Source organism: Candoia aspera, chromosome 7 (assembly GCF_035149785.1).
Source record: "Candoia aspera isolate rCanAsp1 chromosome 7, rCanAsp1.hap2, whole genome shotgun sequence".
In the NCBI taxonomy this organism is placed as follows: Eukaryota; Metazoa; Chordata; class Lepidosauria; order Squamata; family Boidae; genus Candoia; species Candoia aspera.
Genome location: NC_086159.1, coordinates 7635620 through 7658458, shown reverse-complemented (window position 1 = coordinate 7658458; position 22839 = coordinate 7635620). Strand labels below are relative to the sequence as shown.

Below are 22839 nucleotides of genomic sequence, written 5' to 3'. Positions count from 1 at the left end.
TGAGTACTGCTGTGGCACGAATCCAGAGGAGGATTTTCCAAAAATGGTTGAAAAGCTTCCGTGTTCAGGAAAAGACAGGTGATGAGTAGCTAATCTCTTGCGAGAGAAAGGCATCTCCCTCCACCTGCCAACTGACTGATGGGTGGCTCCAGAGTTGGCAACATGGAGTGGACTGGCTGCACGCAGACTGCATTTGCGCAATGTTTAACCTGGGTTCTCTTAAACCATTGTCTGGATTTGCACCACTTGCTAGGGAGCGCAAACATGCACCAAGCACCCAAAGTTAAAAACTAAACAAGTGTAGCATGTTGGGTGAATGGCACTGCTAAGTCAAACTGTTCTAGTTCACTGGGTTGTGTGTGGACATGGACACCATGTTCCGGAACTATCTGCTGCTGTAGTTGTCCTTCTAAATATGTGTTTTTCAACCTTGGGAACATTAAGATGGGCGGACTTCAACTCCCAGAATTCCCCAGCCAGCATGGCTGGCTGGGGAACTCTGGGAGTTGAAGTCCGCCCATCTTAAGGTTCCCACGGTTGAAAAATACTGTTCTAAATACTGAACGCCAAGGATTTCAACTACCTCTCCTTGATGAACATCTGGAGAGCATCAGGTTGGAGAAGGGTGCAAACAGGCCCAAGAGGAGGCATGTGAACTCCTGGAGCATATTCTATTTCTGTCCCACGGGAAGTCTCAGCACCTCCACGATTGCCTCCAATTCTGGATGAAGCCGCCTCTGCTCCAATTGTTCTCCTACATTGCTTTTAATGCCACCCAAGCTGCTGGTTGTCACTCCAACCATGTGCAACTGGATGGTCATAAAAAAGGAGTGGGGCTTCAACGGTGTGCTTTCAGCCACCATCTTGACTTTTTTGCCCCCCATGGAAGTACTCCTCTTTTCACCTGCTCTGGATGACCCGATTCCTAGGATCTTGATGTCTCCCAATCCATATTCTCTGCATTGAGGATAATGTATGCTCGTTATCGTTCCTTGCCTCATCAATTTTTTTCTAAACCGAAAAGGCCCTAATTAATGTAATTTCGCCTCCCTGAGGAACTATTCCAGCCCTTCGCATATCCCTTTTGGCATCTTTTCCTGCTCTTCAATTCCATTGCCCTACTGGGACCCACAGGGCACCTCGGTTTCCAAATGTGCCCTCATCACAGCCTACTCCAGAGGCATTAAGGACACTGGCACTTTTATTTTCAGTTCCTTTCCTAACAGCCTGCAACACGGAATTTGCCTTTTGCACGTCACCCATCTCCTGCGCACCATTTTCCCTGCTCTGCAAATTTCAAACTTCGGCCTGCTTTTTTGAGAAAATTGCCCAGCTTGGAAGCAAAGTGTATATTCAGTGCCAACCTCCACTTTAACAGGAGCAGGATCATTTTAGTACTTTACTTAGAGCAGTATTTCTCAATCTTGACAACTTTAAGATGTGTGGACTTCAACTCCCAGAATTCCCCAGCCAGCCATGCTGGCTGGGGAATTCTGGGAGTTGAAGTCCACACTTCATGAGAAGCCATTCTTAGAGAAATGGCTAAAACATTTTTCTGGCCCAGTTTGTTCTTCATTTCCACTTAGGTCCCACATGAACACAGGCTGATGAAAAGCACCTCTCCTTAACCCTTCCTAATCAAGCAGCTTCTAATAATTTCTCTAGCGCAACCTCCTTGCCAAGAAAGAGAAGGACCTCCAGGTGATGCCTTCTCCACAGAAAGCGGTTCTCTGTCTCTTGCCAACAGAGGCCTCCTTGGGTATCATCACCAAGAGCAAACGACCGTTTTTAAGGAAAGTGGACGTTCTGTGCTGAATTGAAATGGAGCATTCCCCCCCCCCATCAGCACTGTTACAAGCAATGGGAGGAGGAGGAGGAGAGACAGGTCGACAGAGATCTTATGGAAGTCGTTTTCAGAGAGGTGGACTCAAACATTTACCAAGAGTGAATTGTCCAGATAAAGGTTGAAGAAAACAACATGTACTGGCAGTGAGAGCTATTTTTACAGGTCAAAGAGGTGATCAGAGCTACGCAGTTGTCGCAGGCACCCAAATCCTGAAATTTTGCACCAAAAGAATCCCCTGCAGAAAATCAATTTAGTGACATAAATGGTCTGAGTAGCCGCCGAAGAGCTGGTAACAATGCGGAAGAGAGACAGGCACATTCTTGCATACCTGCCTTTGCAGACTCCTGCCCCGTTCCTTCTCATTGCTTGTTTCTCTTGACTGGACTGAAATAAATCCCCCCCCCGCATCTCCCCCACCCCCTAGGCAGTTTGCCTCTTCTAATTTTTATGATTGAAAATACTCCAGTGATAAAAACCCTGGCAACAATCAGCACATTTTTTCCCATTATTAAGATTAATTTAGTGTATTCAGTTTAGGCTACTGATATGTTGCCATCAGTTATTTGATGGGCCAGTTTTGGAGTTGGCTTTTCTTTCATAAGCAAACCATAAAGGTATACTTGACTCTTCTCACCTGCAGGGTAAGTAAGAAAACTAAATTTTCCTAAGAGATGGAGTCACTCAGATGATAAAGGTCTAAGAACAGAGTTTTGGTCTTAGATCTCAAGTCTAGGATACTCAATCTGACCCAGAAGCACCAAGTGTGCCCATTCGCACCTCCTTTGGTGCCCACCTAGTTTCTGGCTGCATTTTCAATTTTATATTAAAGAGAGATAGAGAGATAGATAGAGAGGGAGAAACAGCTTCTTTCATCGTTATTTGTATTTCCAAGAACACCAAATGGTTCCTGAAAGTTTTCTTGGGGAAAAAAATTGGGAGGGGGAAGAAGAGAGAAAGAGGTAGCAGAAACATGTGGGGAACTTGAGGGAGTGTAGGAAGGATAAATGCCCCAGCTGCCACTTTGACAGAGCACCTACAACTTTCTCCCTATTGCAGAAAGATTGGAAAAATCCATCTTAATTTCAGAAAAAATTCTCTTTGTTTATGTTCCATCTATAGTATGTCTTGAACTTGGTTCCCCCTGCCCAGTCATTTAGGGTAAAAAAAAAAAAAGCCACCCTCCACGGGACAATATAAATGAGAGCGGATCTGAGGATATAATCAAACCCATGGCTTAAACTCAAAACCCTTTTTGAAGCATTTCAAAGAAAGAAACGGGGTGAATTTGTGGAATTTATGGTGATGGAGATGTAGCTGGAGAAGAAATAGCTGGTTGCCTGCAAAGTCTTGAGTGTGGGGGAGGGAGACTGTGTGTTGGGGGAGTGTCAAAATCTGCAAGATGACACCACAACTGCCATCTGGCAGATTCTGACACCCACTCCCACCCCAGAAGCCCCCGCTTGAGTGCACAGATGTCTTTGGCAGCAGTCTGAGGTTGGTGCGCCTTCATACCAAGCCCCCTCCCCTCTAAAATAAGCCCACATGTTTTGTTTCCTGATCCCAACCTCCTTATGGAGCAACCTATTCTCTCTTCCCTACCCCTCTCAATCCTTTCAGGAGTGGGGTCCCTTTTTACCTTTCAAACAGCTGGGAGTAGGAGGAGATGGCCTTCCCCATCAGTCCCTGCTTGGCCAAACGCTGTCTTCGGTGCATGGACGCCTCTTCCTGCAGATGGAACACAATCAGCCTCTCAGTGGGGGTCAGCACAGGCTTCGGGCACAAGCCACGCCAAGGGATGAGAGTTCTACAACTGGCCAGCTGTGGTGAGGTTAGTGCACCCACCCCTGAGGTCACTTGTCCCCTCTGAGGGACAGCCATCGGTGTTCAAATAGTCACACAAACGACAGGCAGGAGTTTGGGAAGGAGGAACCACGGAAGGGAAGCCCCCTTCTTGGCTTAATGTTGGGGAATGGTCTTGACTGAGAGCTCAGGTGACTTCTTCAAAATCCCTGCACGGAGAAATCTAGAGCGAAGCCTCCCCAGCTTCACTAGGTGAAGGTGAACTCAGAGCCCTGAGTCGACCCAGTTTCCCTGGGACCAGGATGCAATGCTGTCCTCACCATCATCAATTCAGACATGAACCTCTTTTCCTTGCGAAAAGCGGGAGCTGAAGAATCGCAGGGATTAAGCTGGTCAACACTAATCAGAGATAAAACTGTTCAAGGAACTGTGGGCAACATATGTCCCCCACAACTTCTCACCCCCCCCCTAAATTTTACCCATACAACAACTCAGTAAGGTCTAGGAGGCAAGGTAGAAGAATGGCTCACCAATTTTGAGCTTGGCTTTCCCTAATTCACATTAGCGGGATTCAGTGCATCTTAGGCGCAATCGCTGTTTGTGTTTCCTGCTTGGAAACATTTCCGCTCCTCCGCTTTTCTCAAACCTGGCCGACCCAATTAAGCCCCTGAATGCCCCCTGGGCGCGGAGGTCCAAGAGGTGAAGAAAGTCTGCTGCCTCTTTCTTGCATGCCAGGATCCCATGGGAGGAAGGAACAGAGGCGGGATGCCTCCCTCCCAGGCCACATACCTCTCGCCACATCAAAGAAAGCCTTTTGCTGACTGGGGGGTAGCGGATCGGTTTGCGGCTCCTCTTCTCCATCCTGAGGGACACCCCCGGGCATTGGAGGGTGGGCCCTGACCGTCCTAGCTAGGAGGTGGGGTGCTCGTCCCTGCAGAGCCTGCAGGCCTCCAGAGCTGAGATTCCGCATTGTGACACCATCGCTCCAGAACGCCCTTCCCGCCCGCACTCCACCTGCTTCGTGAGATTTCTCCTCTTGCTCCCGCTAAGGGCCGGCCAGAGAATTTATTGGAGGAGTAGACCAAAGTGTTGGTCTAGGGGAGCAATCAGTCAGAAGAAGTCTGGTGGCACTTTTCCAACTAACAATCTTCTTGTAAGGCATAAGCTTTTAAAAAAAAAAAGTTAGTTGGAAAAGGTGCTACCGGACTCCTCCTGACTTCTGGCTACCAAACCATTTGAAATGCGTGCAGAGAAACTGCCAATCACTCTTCCTGGGTCCTGCCTAGCAGTCTGTCTCTTGATCAACCTTCTCTCTAGAGAAAATCATGGCAGAGCATGGCCCAGCTCCAGAATTACCCCCCAGCTTGATTTTCCTTCCGGGTGAGGTTGCTCCTGGCCCCCTTCTGTGATCAGGCAGGGCGCTCTGTCCAGTCAGGTCCAGCATGATGGCTGCCGTCACACCATCAGGCTTGGAGAGGGAACCCACAACTAACTGAGCAAGCAAACTGGGTGTGTGCAATACACAAAGCTACACACACCAGCCAAGATTAACCCTAGCCAAGGGTAGCATGTCACGCAAACGCAGCTACCAACTGAACGAACTAGGTCTGTCAGTTCCTCATTTATTTGCTGGATGAATCTCCTGCTGTTTCTTAGGAGTTGGAGGCAGCAAACATTGTGCTCCCTCCTCTTATTTTTTTTCCCACAGCAGCAGCCCTGGCTGGAGTGAAAGAGAAGGACTGGCTCAAAGTCCCCTCCAGGAGCTTCTCCCTAGCCATAGCCCAGCACCTTCACCAGAGCATCACCCTGGCTCTCTGAAGGACTCTTTTCCCTCTTGGAGAATCACCATTTTTGCACTAATACTTGCACTCGGCTGAAAGACAATCTCCACCCCGAAAGGACCAAGCTCCGCTTCTGACAGATACATTCAATTCCAAAGATTTCTTTCAAATGCAACAATCGACTTAAAAATTACGAACAGCCAGAGTCACGGTCCTGCTGCTGATAGTCATGGTGAAAATGTAACAGCTGGTGAACACATTCAAAAGGCTTTGCAGAATTCTCCAAGTCTGAATGGGCTTCCAGAGGACTCTTGGCAGTGTCAAGCCAGTCCCACCTAAAACCACGCAGACCAAATGGGTCAGCAAATCTTATGCCTTTCTACTTCAAGGAAGGAGTGTCAATTTTCAGGACAAGTGTCCTATTTCTCTTGGGATTTCTTTGCTGGAATTATTGAATCCATGGAACTGGGGGAAGAACAGCTTTTCTTCTAGCTGACTCATCCTTGGAACTCAGTCTGGGCTTGCCTTCAAAGCTAGATGCTTGCAAGCGCCCAGTTTGGTTAACACGCCATTGCATTTCACCAAGAACACGCTCTGCTCCCTTTACTTACCACTGGTGTCTTGTGTGCTGAAAGTTTGGCTGATATTCTGGCAGAGTAGTTTTTGGCTGAGGAGTCCAAAAATTCGTTGGGAGTAGGTGATGGTGCAACACCATCAGTCCCTCTGATGCTTACTTTCAGAGCTGCAGGAGATTCCTTGTCTGGAGCTAAAAACAAACAAACAGCAGACAATCTTATCCAGAATGTTATAGTGTTATTGGCTGGTCAACCAAAGAACATTTCACCTGTGCAGACTCGGTGTTCTTGCTCTAGTACCCAAGCTATTAAATGAAGAATAATTGCCATATATCTGCATTAAGGGAGGTATGATCTACTGCTCAAGAATCTCCCATTCCACCAGATGAATTATCCCTTGTCACTTTATTCCATATTTACCCTTTTCAGTAGCAGCAGTAAACCCACCTAAGTGGAGTCCTTGGTGCTCTCTGAGCTTGGCTGTTGGCTTGCAGATGTTTCATGACCCAGCTTGGTAACATCATCAGTGCAAGTGAGTGTGGAATTTGCTCCCTGTTTATATATAGTAGCTTCTCCTGCCAGTGTTGGGTGGCAGTGTGGTTTTCTCCTTGGTAGTTCCTTGATCAGGGTAGTTCCTTGTCTTCTGACTGCTAGCTGGTGTTCATGGATGTGCTCTGCTAGTCTTCTGCAGTCAGAAGACACAATGAAAACTCCTTAATCTCACAACACATGGACAGACTCAACCACAGTTTCAGCAGGGAAACTGTGAGCATCTTAGACCAAGCCAAATCCAAAAAAGCAAGAGAATTCCTGAAAGCTTGGCATTCGGACAACTCAGCCATCAATAGACCACATTTACACATCATTCAAAAGAGAAATAAAAAAGCTAAGAAGGGAACAAAAAGACCAGAACACATCCTCTCCAGCAGGGACAAGCAGGGATGAACACCAGGCAAACAATCAAGCAGAAAACAATACCCTAAACAAGGGACTGCCAAGGAGACAAACCACACCCCCACCAACAATGGCAGGGCAAGCAACTGTATGTAAACAGGGAGCAAACCCCACCCTCCCTCACACTGATGATGTTCCCTAGTCAGGTCATGAAATGTCTGCAAGCCAACAGCCAAGCTCAGCGAGCACCGAGGATCCCACAGTTCAACCCTGAGCTACAGAGATTCTCTTCTATGGGAACCCACCTAAGTGTTTGCACTGAGCTGATACTTCTGCCCCCTTGCATTTGCATTTAACACTGCCCTTATTGCTGTCTTAGGCTTCAAATCCTCGCCTCCAAACGAAAGTTCACATGGCATGTGGGCAGTTCACGGACATGCCTAGGAATTAACTTGGCATGAATTTTCTTAGGCATCATCTACAACATATAGCCACATTTCTCTTCAGGCACTGAAGTGTTCCAGCCCTCTTTAGTCTCCAGGTGCAGCCCTTCAATCCTCAGCCCCCTTGCATCTGGGCTGTGCAGGAACAAAACACCAAGAATGCCTGCGTAAGTCCCACTGGACAGCTGGGAAATAGTGTTTGTCTATTTTATGTGGGGAACGTGCAGGAAAAGACGACTTCTAAATGGTGTTTGGAGTGACCTTGGCTAGGAATAATTACAAGCCATCCTTGAACCACTATAACCTCTTTCTTGGTCCCCAATCCTACCCCCTCCTCGTGTCTCACTCTGTCCATTAACACAAGCTCTGTTATGTCTGTTCCTTAAAAAAAAAAAGCAGAGGGAAGATGTTAATAGCCTTCCGTTATATCGAATAGTTAATCCCCCCCATTCGTGATCTTATTGCAAATGTTCATATTAAGAGTCAACCTCCAGGCAAGATTTTAAGAAATAAATAAATAAGTGGTTTCTGCCTCCGCCATATGGGAAAGAGGCAATCTCTCTTTGAATAGGATCATTACATTTATTTGAAACACCTAGAAATGAAGCTGTAAATGAATTTAATGAAGCATGGTAAATTTTAAAGTTACTTTTATGGGCGGCGGAATTGCCCAGAGTTGGTTCTTTTAATGAAGTCGCCTTGACTGGGAAAGAAATGCAAATTGATGGGACAGCAAGACATTAGCGCCTCTGAAGAGCCCCTTCAAGGGACATCAGATGGTTTATGGCGGATGATGAAGCCAAGAGAGCTTTTGAACTTCTTTGCCCACTGGAAACATGCTTCTCTTTTTTAAAATACTTCTGTTGTTTGTGAACCTTTGACTCAGACAGCACTCAAGGCTTCAGTGGAAGACCTTTGGCTTGAGTCTGTCCTACTGTCAGGAGATGAAGTTGGGGCCCCTTGCACCCTGCTTCCTTGCCTAATATTGCTGCCTACTTCCCCTGACCCTTGGTCTCCCAGGGATAATCCTTGCTAGGGGTTTCATGCTCCATCTTTGACAATCTTATCTGCTCCCTGACTTCTTAGTGGGGATTCAGTGGAACTCAAAGTCAGTCAGGGATTTTGTGGGCAAGGAGGAGCAACTTCTCTGTGTGGAAGGTCTGGGCTATAACTGGCAGGTCTGGATGTCATGATCCCACCAAAATGAGTGGGGCCAAAATTTCCAGCCCTCCTTTGGAGGAATGAGAGGTGAAGGCTGCCTTATTTGCCCTTAAAACAATGATACCCCCCCACCCCAATGGGGAAATTGGCTTTACATGATGACCCTCTCCAATGCTTAAGGCACCCATTTCACCACCAACTGGTGTCTAAATACCCAAAATGCAAGGAAAGAGCGAAAAATGTGGCCCTGCCTTCTATAAAGATATTCAGGGAGTTACAAGAGGGCTGCAGAGTGGGAACAAGTTTTCCATCTTGCCTTCCACATTGCTTCTTTGGTAGAAGCGTAGGCAACAGTCATATAGATGGAACATTTGCAAGATAGCCTGATACCACCCCCACCCCCCACCTGCCCAGTTTCAAAGCCAAACCAGCGGCAAGCCCAACGAGTGCAGACACTTCCTCTGCCAGGGATCAGCAGAAAGCTACTCATGAGACTTTCTGCTTCCAAGAGATTATATGGCTGCAAGTTTGAGCGCCTTGCGCAATACCTGAAAGGCGGTTGCCAACCAATGCGGGAACATCTTTGGCTTCTGAAGGCTGTACCAGCCCCAGGAACTCCTCGAGAAGGCAGCTCAGTTTTGCAAACGCTTCATCATAATCATCTGTAGGCGTAGGGAGATGTGTTTGCAGAAGAAGAGAAGAACTTTCGTAAAGGGTGGGAGAGCTGCAGCCACTAACAGCCCAGATCATCCTCTTAATGCGGATTTGTCCACTTATCAATTGCTTGCCAGTTTATTATCAACTGCATCAAATTACTTAGAGAAGGAAATCCACGCAGCCCTAATTGCAAAGAGTTAAGTCATGGGATTTCCTGCAAAAAAATACAGCGAGGGCTGCTAGCTTAAGCCCTGGAGAGGGCTTGGTTCTCCTTTCCTGCCTGTGGACTTTCCAGATGCATCTTTTTGTTCCTGCAGACAAGGCATGTCTTTGATCTGATCCAGAGAGATCTCAGGCAAACTTTACTTGTCTACCAGATGCGTCAGATTTAAAATTCTATATGGTTTTCTTCCTGCCCCACCACCCGCGGCCCACCTCTTCAAGTTCACAGGAAAAAGCACGCTCAACCCTGTGAACAAAGAAATTTCAGGGGATAGGTCATAGATATACAGTACATTGCCATGCATAGCCACTCAAGTTATCCTCTAACCCTTCTTGTTATACTGATTCAAATGTCCTCCTCCTATTCTTTAATTATTACATTTTTATCCTATTTAACTGACAGAAAGTCTGAAAAGTGAGGTAGGCTGAGTGACACATTAGATGAGCTCAAGTTCATCCAACGAATGTCAGTTGAATCATCTTGGTTTGGGAACATGTTTTGGTGCTATGAATAGGGAGGTGGGACAATCAAGCAGGGTTGGGTGACTATCAGGGAATGCCACCCCTGTGGGCTAGGTTGAGAAGTCAACGCATCCCAGAAGAAGACAGTGGTGAACCTCTTCCACATTGTTGGAAGAAACTACATGGTTGTATAATCTGTGAAGTGTGAAAGGATATACGACTGGCCTTGAAAGGAGAAGGGAGCAAGGAACCATCAATGGGGAAGAAAAGATTACTTGGACAGGGAAAGGAAAAGGGAACTGTGAGAAGGAAACTCAAGATAACTTTGGGGGGAGATGGGTGGTGATAAAATTTGACGAATAAATAAATAACCTTGCCTTGATTTTGTTTGGTATAAGATGTGGTAGAGAAACTCTGACAGGCTTTCAGGAGTGAGTTATTCTACCCCACAGTAATAAAAGCCATTTCTGAAATTCTGCTGGTCAGTTTCTTGATCCTGCCTACCTCAAAGGGCTGACCTGAGGTCGCCAGAGTTTTGCTCAGCTTGAAGAAGCCCTTCAAGTTACCTTTGTCCAGTTTGGGTGGCAGCATCTAGCCAGCTTTGGTGGAACATGGGAAGCTAAGCAGACTTGGTTAGTACTTGGAGACAGACTGCCAAGAAGCCCTGGGGCTGAGGGCTAGATTAGGAAATTGAAAAGAACATCCTGGAAGAAGGTAATGGCAACCCACCTCTGTATTATGGCCAAGAAAACTGCATGGATCGTGCACCCATGAAGCTGCCAAAGGCGGCTTTATCTTTTTACTGTGATGAATGACAAATGAAATTAAAACCAAACTCATGCTTTAAGAAAGCAGCAGGTCTACTGGAAAGAAGAACCAGAATCAAATTATGCCTCTGGGCTGAAAGGATTGTTTGGAATGAGGGGCTGAATCAAAGACAGCTTCAGCAGAAACAGGCCAAACTGGTACGTGACTTAACTTCACAGAAAGATTTGATGGGCAAGAAATCACAGAGCTACTCTGCATGACAGGAAGTTACTAGGTGTTTAAAGAAGTAAGAATAACACACCTGCAATTCTTCATAATTAAAATCAACAATTAAAACCATGAAATTTGCCTTTGTCAACAGCACCACCATCTGACCATGGAGGAATATGGAACTCAGTGGAGTTTATAATACTAATAAATAGCAACAATAACGTTAGGAATTTACATTGCTGTCCCTAAATGCCTTTTTCATTTTTAACAGAACAAAGGAATATATTTGATTTGCTCTAGCTTTAGTAATTTTTGAAATTAGAATGAACTGTGACTATCTTTGCAATGTACCAGTGAGAATCAACACATATTAACTTAGTCCATTTTTGCATTTGCTTACTTGGTATATTTTATTACAAAATTACTTTATTTTTATTCTTATTCTTCAAGACACATGTTGGAGACTTCACGTAAAAGTACATTCTGATCCAGCCAATCCAATACAGGAGCTTTGGATGCCAAGAACAGAACAGTTAGAATTGGCAAATTTATTATTTGATTTGGTTACTGGTAAAAGAGTCCAGATGCAAGAAAGCCAATTACAAAAAACACTGGGTGAAATAAATTAGTTTTGTCTTGGGTGTGTAATTCAACAACGTAGTGTCAGTTTTAACTAGTAAGCCCTAGGCTGTAACCAATAGCAAACGAGAACCAAAAAAGATTCTGTCCTATGGAATTTGGGGGTAACGTCAGAAACAAAATGGCCAGCCAGCTCAAGAGTATTCTGGGGTAAGAATACAAGGGAGGGGAAGCAACAGGGATATTATTGTGGGATGCGATATAGATCAACAAGCCAGCAGAAGATCTGGATAATGCCCTCCTGGACCAGATCACAGAATTCACAGGGAGAAGAGGCATACAGGTAGTCCTTGGGTTACAATGGCAATTGGGACCAGAATTTCTGTTGCTAAGCGATGCGGTCGTAAAGCGTGACATCACGTGACCACATTGCTTGGCGATGGCAATCCTGGCAGCCACTGTAACTCCAGGACCACGCAGATCATTAAGAAGGAAAAGGCAGGAGTCCCAGGCACACAGGCTGGCTGGTGAGAGCTACAGGTGGGTGCCCCCGGCGGGTGCCATGGCCAGGTGCAACGGAGTGTGGGCGGGGGCTCAGGTCAAAGGGAATGCAGTTCAATGGCGCACATTCCAATGAGAAAAAAAATGGAGGCCAGCTAATTTGGGCATGATGTCAGATGCTCAGTGGCCAACCAGAGAATGGCATATCATGCCCCTTTCACTACAAAAGATACAGTGGTCTATAAAAATGCTGGGGGAGATTCTTGGATGCTTGGAGACATACTGCTGACTTCCTTTTAGCGTTAGCCTGCCTGCCCAAAATTTCCTCTACATTCTTGGCACCTTTATCAGAATCTAACACCTTGGCACTATCAACAAATGTAGGGTGGGAGAGTCAATATTTTCCTTTACACTTCAACTTTTAAATTGCCTAAGTATATTTACACTGGGAATGGGAGTATCAAAAAATGGAACTGAATCTACTTTTTCCTGATTTGAATCAATATTATTTTTGCCATTAGTTATGCCTTGATTAGCTTCTGTCTGACCAGTTATTTACTCTTTTTAGTCAATTACACCACTGTCAATTAGATTATTCTGCTTTAAACGTATGAATTGTTTTACAAAAAGCTTTGACAGATTTCGTATGTTTTGTCGCCAACCTATTATTCCAATACATTTTAAACTGATATTGGTTTTGGTGCACCCTTAATTCAATGATCAACTCCCATCAGCTCACTGGAATAACTCAGGGTGAAGGGCAAGAAACAGCAGCTTTTGTCCTCACAATCTCAGTCCAGCACAATAACTATCAAGCCACACTGTTCTTGCCACTAGCTCTCCCCAACAGGGAAGCTTCTAATTGGACTTAGAGGTGAAAGATGTCTGGCTTTAGGTAACAAATGAGTAGAGAGCTGAGTGTTTTCTGCTGAAACCTGCTGAGAAGTCTTCTGCATTACGATTTTCTGCATTAGAACCTTCTAGAACCTACAGCAAGGACACTGTCAGGACACAGATGGTTGACCTTCAGAGACAGACTTTTGGGTCTGATCAAAAGGAGCTTCAATATCTTACCCGCCAACTTCTTCAAAGCATCCACCCAGATCAATGGTGGTGTTGCTGGTGTTGTATCCCCATTAGTATACCGTAGGGAATACTATTCGGGCTAGGGGCCTGTTAGCTGTGCCATCCAAGCTTACTTCCATATGCTTCAAGCAAATATTTTATTATTATCCTTCTGGTATGGGAGACTTAGTTTCCAGGATAACACACTGACCTACACCGATGACTGCATCGAAGAAGCCTGGGAAATCCTGGTTCACTTTGATATACATGTCCACCCTATGGATAGCTTCCTCGATCTCTGGTCTACTGAATAACCCCATCCTTCGCAGTTGACCCCCATATTTTTCTTTGTTCACTGGAACCAGTAGGATGTATCGTGGTTCGAAGTAGGAATTCTTCAAGCTTCTAACACCCTTGGAGAGAGAGAAAGTTCAGCTGTCATGGCTGGTGGACTTTGTGGGCCTTCGGTTGCTAAATAACGCCAATGGTCCAAATCAATGCAGAAAGCCAAAAGGTCATATAACCAATGGTGCTTGGTTTGGGTTCTCGAAACTGTGTGGCTGAGCCACATTAAAAAGCCTGGATTCTCCATAGGAGGCGGTTCAAGGAGGACCTTCAAGGGAGGTTATTGAGCCTTCTAGCTCCCCTGCCATCTCTCCCAGTTCCCTTCCCTTGCCTTTTCCCCCCCACAGGATTCTTACCTTCAGTCTGTCTGGTTTCCAAGTCTCTTCTCCAGGCCTTCCTGCTTCCATTTTATCAGACCAGAGTTTAAATCAAACCACATAAATCCAGAAATTGCTTCTGCAGCCAATGGGCCTCCTACCTCTATTTCTAAATGAACACAGGTTGCCAGCCCCTCCCGAGCAATGGATTCAATGGTGTCTCGGCTTAATCCGTAGGAGAAGCCGCTATATTTGAAAGTGGCTATAAATTTTCCCTGAAATGAGGAAAGAAGAAAAAAAAAGGAAGACCAGGTGGTATCAACAGCAAAGAAAACAACATTCATAATAAGCCTCACCTGGATTCTAGCACATCATACTTTGGATATTTCCTGGCTATAATCCTGTTGCTACATCAAGAAAACAAAGGCTTATTGAAAGCTTCTGCACCAGGGCTTCTCCACCAGTGTTCCGTGGCACCCTCGGGTTCCGTGAGAGGTCACTAGGGGTTCCCTGGGAGATCATGATTTATTTAAAAAATTATTTTGAATTTGGGCAACTTCACATTAAAGATATAAGCTTCATTCTTTATTTTTAATTTAAGAACATTGTTAATGCCTATCTACAGGCCTACCCATGAAACAAATATAACAATTTTGTAACTTCTGGCCTCTATTGGAGCCTGAATGTGCAGGGGTTCCCCGAGGCCTGAAAAATACTTGAAGGGTTCCTCCAGGGTCAAAAGGTTGAGAACGGCTGTTCTGCACCAACCTTTCCCATCCTGGCATCTTCCAGATCTGCTGGGATTACAAACGAGACTATTTCTATAAAAATGACAAAGGCAGATGTTGTCCTTTGGCTTCCATGTATTTGCCAGCAGAGTGCAGACACCAGCTAGAAACATCCAAGCTGTTGCCAACCCATGACACCAAAGGGGGCTGACGGAGCAGAGGGACTCACAATAAAGCAATGGCCCTTGTTTCTTCAGTATCTGAAGCCCCAAACTTCTCTTCCTTCTGTCCGCTCTGAATGTGAGCTGAGATGGACCTGCAGGCATCCTTTGTTGCCCCACAAAGACTGGCTTCCTCCTTACCGTGATCACCATCTTGTCAAATTCCTCTTGAGATACAAAATAGTAATCTAATCTGTTTTCTTCTCCAAAATAAGGACTCCTTGTGGTATGACAGGGGCTGAGAAGGAAGCGAGGTAGAAAGAGAAGAAGCAGTTAAAAGGGAATGAGTGAGCCTGGGATCTTGCACTGGTTTTGGAGTAAACTCAGGTAGCATCAGAAAAGGGCTACAATGGTCTCTTGACCTTGGCTGATCTGGAAAGCCTAAGGAGGGTTTGACTTGGTTAGTACTTGGACTGGGGACCTCTGGGAAATCCTGTAGCTGTTGAGTCGATTGGGAAGTCAAAAATACATTCCAGAAAAAAAAAAGACAAACTGCTTCTGCATTGCTGCCACAAAGTTGAGCTTAACTCAAAGGAATGTTTACTTTTTTGCATATACTCAGTAGAGATTTACAAAATCACGAGAATGAGAGAATGCTTTTCTAAATATCATTAACACTTTGAGACCAGGTCTTTCATCCCACATTGCAACACATCAGAACCAAAAGATTTCAGGATACATACCCATCAAGCCATCCCCTTTCAAGGTAAACTCCTAGAGGCAGGAGTTTAAAAAAGAGGAAGGAAGGAAGGAAGGAAGGAAGGAAGGAAGGAAGGAAGGAAGGAAGGAAGGAAGGAAGGAAGGAAGGAAAGGGACAGGAAGGGCTAAAACAATTTAGGCCAACACCATCAACTGCACCTCTCTGTACCTTTCTAACCTTGTAGGAAAAGAGTTGTGCTAGTCTACGGTGGCAAAAATTCAGGAATGCATAGAAAGCGCTGGAAGATCTAAACCATGGACTCTAACAAATCAGAAACATCTACTGGCAAGATTCCAGCTTTTGTATCTGAACCACCATTTGTTTTAGAATTCAGAGATCCATTCAACATCTACTGGGTTTGGGGAGTTCACCTGGAAGAACAAGCTATCCTTGCATATGTTCAGACTCTAAAACAAACGTGGCATCATGGAGCCCAAACCTCCTCCGTGGCGTGTGCTCAACAGCCCCGAAAGGGACAGAAAAGGCTGGAAGAATCCAAATACAGACGCTTTTTGGAAGGCCCTAGCAAAAGCTGGTTGGGACTGCACGCTTTTTCAAGAGGGGAAGAATAGCAGTGTAACAACAGCGATAGGAAACTAAATCCCAAGATTTGCTCTCCCCTCTTCCTTATACATTATGACATCAACAAATACTTGACAAAAAGAAGAGCAAATGCATTATCCTCAAAAGGATGCAGGAATGCATAACGTGAGAAATGCACAGTTGGGTGGATTGGTGAAGATGAACATGCAGAGATGGCTAAATTAACTTCTTTGATCAGAGGAGAAACAATACATTTATGGCTGATTGGAAACCCCTTATAGACTTTTTGCATAAAACAGAAAAAAATGCACTTATGATTTGTGGTTTTGAAGATTAGAAAAAAATTGGACAAAAGAAACAAGTTAGCTTTTTCTGAAATCACTGAGAGATAATTTTGTCATTGTAATTATATTTGCTGCAAAGGAAATCAGAAGCTTCTTTCGATTTCTTTTTATTCTTTCTTTATGCACTTTTTATTCTTTCTTTCTTTTTTTCATTCTTTAAAAAAAGAATTAAAAACACCCTGGGCGGTTCACAATAAAAACAGTTAAAAATCAGTAAAATCGTAAATAAAATCAATAAGCAATAAATACCAATATGAAATACAATAAAATCCAAGTGACGGCAGATCTAATTCAACCCATAAGGGGATTAGACCAGTCCCGGCAGGACTAGGGAACCAACCAACCAACCCCAGGAATGGCTCTTCCTCTCCCACTCCAAGCATGGTGACAGAACCAGGTTTTCAGCTGTTTTCTGAAGTCTCGAAGAGAGGGGGCTAACTGCACTTTTGGGGGAAGGATGTTCCAAAGGGCGGGAGCTGCTGCAGAGAAGGCTCGCCTCCTGGACCCCGCCAGATGGAATTCTCTTGCAGACGGGGTCCGTAGCATGCCCTCTCTGCATGACCGGGTGGGATGGGTTGATGTGACAGGGGTGAGATGGTCCCTTAGGTAACCTGGACCCGTGCCATGTAGGGCTTTAAAGGTGATAACCAACACCTTGAATTGGACCTGGAAGCATACTGGCAACCAATGCAGCTTGCGGAGCAAAGGAGTAATATGTGCTGATCTTGAGGCACCTAAAATCGCCCGTGTGGCTGCATTTTGGACCAGCTGTAGTTTCCGGATACTCTTCAAGGGTAGCCCCATGTAGAGTGCATTTCAGTAGTCTATATGGGAGATGACCAGGGTGTGAGTGACCGTTTGAAGGGCCTCTCAAAATTCAAAATCAAAATTTTGAATTTTGATCTAAAAGTACAGAATCAAAAGGTGCCGAATTTGTGTAGACCAGTGTTTCTCAACCTTGGCAACTCTAAGATGTGTGGACTTCAACTCCCAGAATTCCCCAGCCAGCAAGAAGTTGAAGTCCACACATCTTAGGGTTGCCAAGGTTGAGAAACACTGGTGTAGACATATACATTCAGTTAACGCAAGGCACGCATAGATCTCCAGCACTGACTGCAGGTTCGATACACAGCACAAATAATGAAGGCACCACATCCATTAATTGATTTGGCTTGATGAGACAGTTAAAATGTAAGCAATGAATTGATGTACAAAGCACAGGGTAGTTCATGAGGTAACCAGTAAAAGGTTAGCACTTCTCTAGGAGGCAACTTAAATATTTTCCATGCTAATCTACGCTAAGAACCAAAGCAAAACTGGCTTAATTAAACTGAGAGTATTGAATGGACAGTTCCTCCAACTAGAAGCTGTGCTCAGATAGCAGAATTAGAACTGCTGATTATGTACCTGAATCAACCTTTCTTAAGTGGGGGCCTTCCAGAGAGGTCTAACTTTGTCCCCCAACACACATCAGGATGAGAAAAGCCAATTTCACTACGTGGAAGTAAACCCCTCTATGATGAGTGGGTTTTGCTCCCTGAAGAAAGAACTATAGCCAAGAAATTGGGCTTAAAGCTTGCAGGCCTTTACATACCATCAATCTACAAAGTCCACGCTGAAGGGTGGAGTCGTCTGAACATAGGAATTATCCCAATAGAAGAGAATATTTGTAGTTTAGGGTTGAACTGTGGCATCCTTGGTGCTCTCTGAGCTTGGTTGTTGGCTTGCGGATGTTTAATGACCCAAGCAGGCAACACCCTCAGTGCAAGTTGCAAGCAAACAACCAAGCTCAGAGAACACCAAGAACTCCACAGGAATTATTTTCTACTTCAGCAGGTGACAGCTCCTAGCAGACTTTAACTGGGCTCAGAAACTAAGTGGGATTAGATGGGAGACTGCTAGGAATTTCCACATCTGGAAGTTGGGCTGGAGAAGTCTAAAAAAAAAAAAAATCCCAGAAGAAGACAGTGGCAATCCACTCCCTATTAGTTTGTTTGTCAAATTGATCACTGCCCATCTCCCCCTCAAGGAGGGACTCTGGGCGATTTACAGTAAAAAACAATTAACCACAATGTAATAAACATTATACAATAATACAATACAATACAATACAATACAATACAATACAATACAATACAATACAAATACAATACAAATAAACAATAAAATATAAATATACTAAAATGTAATAGAATCCAGATGGCAAAGTTCTCTCTCAATCCATAAGCAAAACAGGGCAGTTCTAGGGAGCTAGCCATCCCCAGGAGGAGCTGTTCTCCTTCCCACCTCAGGCGTGATGACAAAACCAGGTTTTCAAATTTTTGTGGAAGTCCAGGAGCGATGGGGCCTGTCTCAGCTCAGGGGGGAGAATGTTCCAAAGGGCAGGAGCTGCTGCAGAGAAGGCACACTTCCGAGACCCCACCAGATGCAACTCTCTGGCAGATGGGATCTGAAGCATGCCCTGACTGCATGCCCGGGTGGGATGGGTCAATGTAATGGGGACGAGACGGTCCCTCAGGTCACCTGGCCCCATGCCATGTAGGCATTATATCATGGAAACTGCATGGTTGTGTCCATGTAGTTACCAAGACCTGTGTTTGCCCCCAAAGGGCTTCCTCTTTACCATGTAATTTGCTGAGAGACTCTTCTGCAAAGGAATCCATGCATTTAAAATACATTTCCTCTTTTAATCCAACATGGTGGGCAATGGGAAGACAGAGACCTAGATTTGTTAGAAAGGAGTGCAATGTACCCCTTCCACAGTTCTTTTCCCTCCTCGAGGACATCTGCCTCCAGCAACTCCCCAAGGCTTCCCAAATGTGTAGGGCTCATACCTGTATCTGAAATAGTTGTTGAACTTCCGACAAAGCCTGTGACAAAGTTCTCGCTTCCAGCAGGCCAAGGGCCCAGTCAACACCAACATGGGGTAGGGAGCATCAAGACTGGGCAGGGTACTGTAGGAAGAGAAGAAAAAGCTTGATTAAGTCCCTCACATGGGCAACAAGAACGTAAGACAAAATCTGTGTGTGAGTTTGTCATTGCCGCCATTAAGAACTTCACCCATCTCTGCTCCCGGGGTTAAATCAAATTAAAACCATATTTAAAGGAACTGTATTTTGAAGTTTTGAAATGTCTGTCTTCATCAGATCAAAATGGTGCACAATATCCACTGGATGGATTAAGCCAATTCCCAAAATTATCAGCAATGGGTGCGCTAGCTGGGGAATTCTGGGAGTTATGAAGTTCCACACACCCATCTAGAACTCACCTGAGTTGGGGAAAGGTGATACAGCTAATAAACTACAGTCCATAAACATTACTATATAGGTTATGATGTTATTACAAGTTTAAATGCCTTTAAGATGTGTGGACTTCAACTGTGTGGTCCACACATCTTAAAGTTGCCAAGGTTGAGAAACACTGGCCTAGAGAATTGAAAACCACCAACTCTTCAAAAGTAGAGTCTTCAGAGAGACCATTCAAAAGTTAGGGAGCCATCTTCCCCTCTGTAACTATAGTTATAGAGTTCTATAACCATAAAATACATTCCCAGTAGAGAATGTATAAGTATAAGAAAGTATAGTAAAGAATGGGGTTATAGCAGATGAAATGTGGACAGATTTGTAAAGCAAGAGTAACTTCTTCAGATGAAAGGAAGAACATTAACCTAACTAGAGAGTTGGGCCAGTCTGTATTCAAGGCCTTTATCTGGCTTGATTTGGGATTTTGTCCTCTTTTAGAAAAGCCCTATGCTGAGAAATTACACCAGTCATGATGCATACAACCATGAGCCAAAATTTGGAAATGGACAGACCCTTGGTGGAGAATGCTGTTGGATCACATTCACAGCACCCAACCGTCAGGTTATTGTCATATTAACGTAACTCTGGATTGTGTGGGATGTGTTATAGGTGATGGATTGATGTGATTTTACTTAATTTAACCATGGACATCTTTCAAAATTAAGAGTTGGTTAAAAAAAAAAAGCTTAAGACTTTGAACAGTCGAATCCTTCAAAAGTACTAAATTTAATTATTTATTTTTCACATTTCTATTACTGCCCATCTCCCCCCAAAAGGGGGACTCTTAAGGGTTACTTAAGAATGAAATGTTGATGTGCAGACAGAGAGGGCGCTGGCCATTTTACTACGCTGAAGGAAGGGAGTTAAAGACAGCTTGAAGACCCAGCAGCTGCAAGTCCTCATCACTCTCAGGAGAGCTTTCAATTACCAGTGGGTGCTGCTAAGAGTTTTTCAGTCTCTCATTTGGGGTGTGAGCGGCCATCTGCTCTGGCAGATTGTTTCCAGGGAATGGAACGGTGGGCAATCTGTCTTGAGCTGTGAGGTGAGGGACTAACTTTATTTGATAATCTGCTCAGCTAAGCAAGATTGCTCAATTTCCCTCCTCATCACCAGGGTGTTTCTGCAGCACAACCTACTAGGGAAAGAGCAGGAAAGGAGAAGAAAGGCTGAAGGGCCACTGTGTTCTCAAGAAGAGGAGAAGGACAAGGTCACCTGTTGAAGATGTGTTGGGGTTGCATCATGCTGTACATGATGTGAGTCATGTGATCCTGAGCAGCCACCACTTCCTGGGGAGGGTTGTACTTGTTCACAGCTGCAACCTGCCCCAGTAAGAAAAGGAGGGAAAGATTGGTGAATTACATAAATGCTTCCGTCAGAACAAGGATGGCTAAAGATGCTCATGGTTAAAAACCTTCTCCTGATGGTAAAGGTTTTTCCCACCCTGAAATCAATTGCTAGAGTCAGCTTGGTGTAGTGGCTTAAGGCATGGGGACAGAAACCGGGAGACCACAAAGCCCACTGGGTGAGTTGGGGCCAGTCCTTTTCTCTCAGCCCTGGGAAGGGGAAGGGAAGAGGAAGAATTCTGGGAGTTGAAGTCCACACCTCTTAAAGTTGCTGAGCTTGAGAAACACTGATCTATAGCACGAGGACAATTACACCAAACTACCTCGCAGGATTGTAGCAAAGCCTTAAGCCAGACAACGCACATACAGCACTGACTGCTCAGAAGCATTTTCCGAACTGTTTCACGCAAGGTTTTCACGCTATACATAACACTTCTCAAAGCTTAAATAAGATCTAACCCAAAGGGCATGAACCACTTGAAAGAACAACTTCAACTTCTCCTGATCAGTGCTGGAGCAGAATGCAGGCTTAGATATTTCTGGCATCCATATATTATATGCAAGTCCTTCCACGGGCTGAGTATTAACTCAAAAAGGACAAGTTGACTTGCATTTCAAAGCTAACACATCTGCTTTGCATTTGCAAACCAAGATGTAAACCAGACCAGTTACTTACTGAGGTCTGAACCTTTTTTCCCAAAATGGGTGATGAAGTCTGCAACCCAAAGCAGCTGTACAAATATTTAAGGGAGAAATGCATTAAAACCTATCTGGGAAAAGGGCACACAACCAGGCGCACATTAGGAAAGCCATATATAAAAATGCATGCAGTTGAAAACTGCGCATGTGCAAATCTTGTGATCGGGGTCTGATGCAGACAGGGCTGCAACTGGGGGGGGGGCAACCGGAGCATGTGCCCTGGGCACTGCGCTGGTGGGGCACCAAAATGAGTGCTGGGGGGTGCCAAAATGGGCGCAGAATCCATGCTTGCCCCGGGTGATATAGATCCTAGTTGCGGCCCTGGATGCAGAAATGAGGCAGGACAAATTTAAGATGCAAAAAAAAAAAAAAAAAGAGAGAGAAATGAAAGCGAAACCCACAGTGACAGATTCACCCATCTTTCTTTCTATTCCAGGAAGAGCAGAAGGATTCAGCAAGCTGAGGCATGAATTGTCAGTTCTTATTATCCAGAGGCTGGATAATAGCCACCAACAGGCTCCAGAGTGAGCAGCAAACAGAACTCCTTGCTTGGCCCAGAGGAATCCAGCAATCAAGATGGCGGCAGCAATGGCGTGATCAAAGCTCTGCCGGATTTTTATGTGCATCACACATGAAAAACGGGGAGCTTTGATCCCACTGTCATGGCTGCCAACTTATCTTGACTCTTTTTGACCCTACCGTTGAGTTGGCCAAAAATGAGGGGCCCCTGCCTAGCACACAAAAGGTCTCTCTGGGCCCAAATTTTCCCTGCAGCCAATGTTTTTCTGGGAAGACCGAACACACCAACCACCAAATTCCCACCAGAGGTTATTCCAAGCATGCCAACAGTATGTCTGGCATACTGTGGTCTTGTCTGGTTGTAAGTAATGTTATAATTCCCAGCTGGGGGGATGGACATTTACCTTTTCTTGCACTGAGATCTTCTTGTGATCCAGCTCGGTCAGACGGAGCAGCATGAAAATCACCAGGAGCCAATAATCTGCATGTTGCTGATAAAGGGGTGATGAGTTGGTTTCAGTTTTGTCTGATGCAGAGGATTTCAATTCAGCCATTCAGGCTAACAGATGAAGAGCTATTTTATCGTATCATTCTATCACAGTTTGATACAGGAGATAGGGAAGCAAGAGACACCCAGAGGAAATAAGGGGGTGCTCCCTGAAAATCCAGAGATGGATCATCCCCTTCATGGCAGCCCTCTCCCTCCATGGGAGAAGAAATTAAGAGCCAGACCAAGGAGAGCAAAGGGCAATACGGCAGCCACAAACTTTCCAAAGAGTTGAGGGCCTCCCAAGGTACCCCCTTTGAATGTCCC

The 22839-nt window shown here is 45.0% G+C and overlaps 1 protein-coding gene across 1 annotated transcript in view; it reads right to left on the bottom strand.

Moving 5' to 3' along the window:
- The window catches only part of LRGUK (leucine rich repeats and guanylate kinase domain containing), a 47934-nt gene that overhangs the window by 8011 nt on the left and 17084 nt on the right, over positions 1 to 22839 (bottom strand). The window contains exons 9-17 of the mRNA XM_063308689.1: positions 22430 to 22516; positions 20677 to 20783; positions 18997 to 19116; positions 14717 to 14813; positions 13788 to 13901; positions 13176 to 13377; positions 9025 to 9162; positions 6039 to 6160; positions 3483 to 3571 (exon numbers count right to left, since the gene is read on the bottom strand). Coding sequence (XP_063164759.1) covers positions 3483 to 3571; positions 6039 to 6160; positions 9025 to 9162; positions 13176 to 13377; positions 13788 to 13901; positions 14717 to 14813; positions 18997 to 19116; positions 20677 to 20783; positions 22430 to 22516 — 1076 coding nt within the window. The remainder of the gene's footprint in view (positions 1 to 3482; positions 3572 to 6038; positions 6161 to 9024; positions 9163 to 13175; positions 13378 to 13787; positions 13902 to 14716; positions 14814 to 18996; positions 19117 to 20676; positions 20784 to 22429; positions 22517 to 22839) is intronic.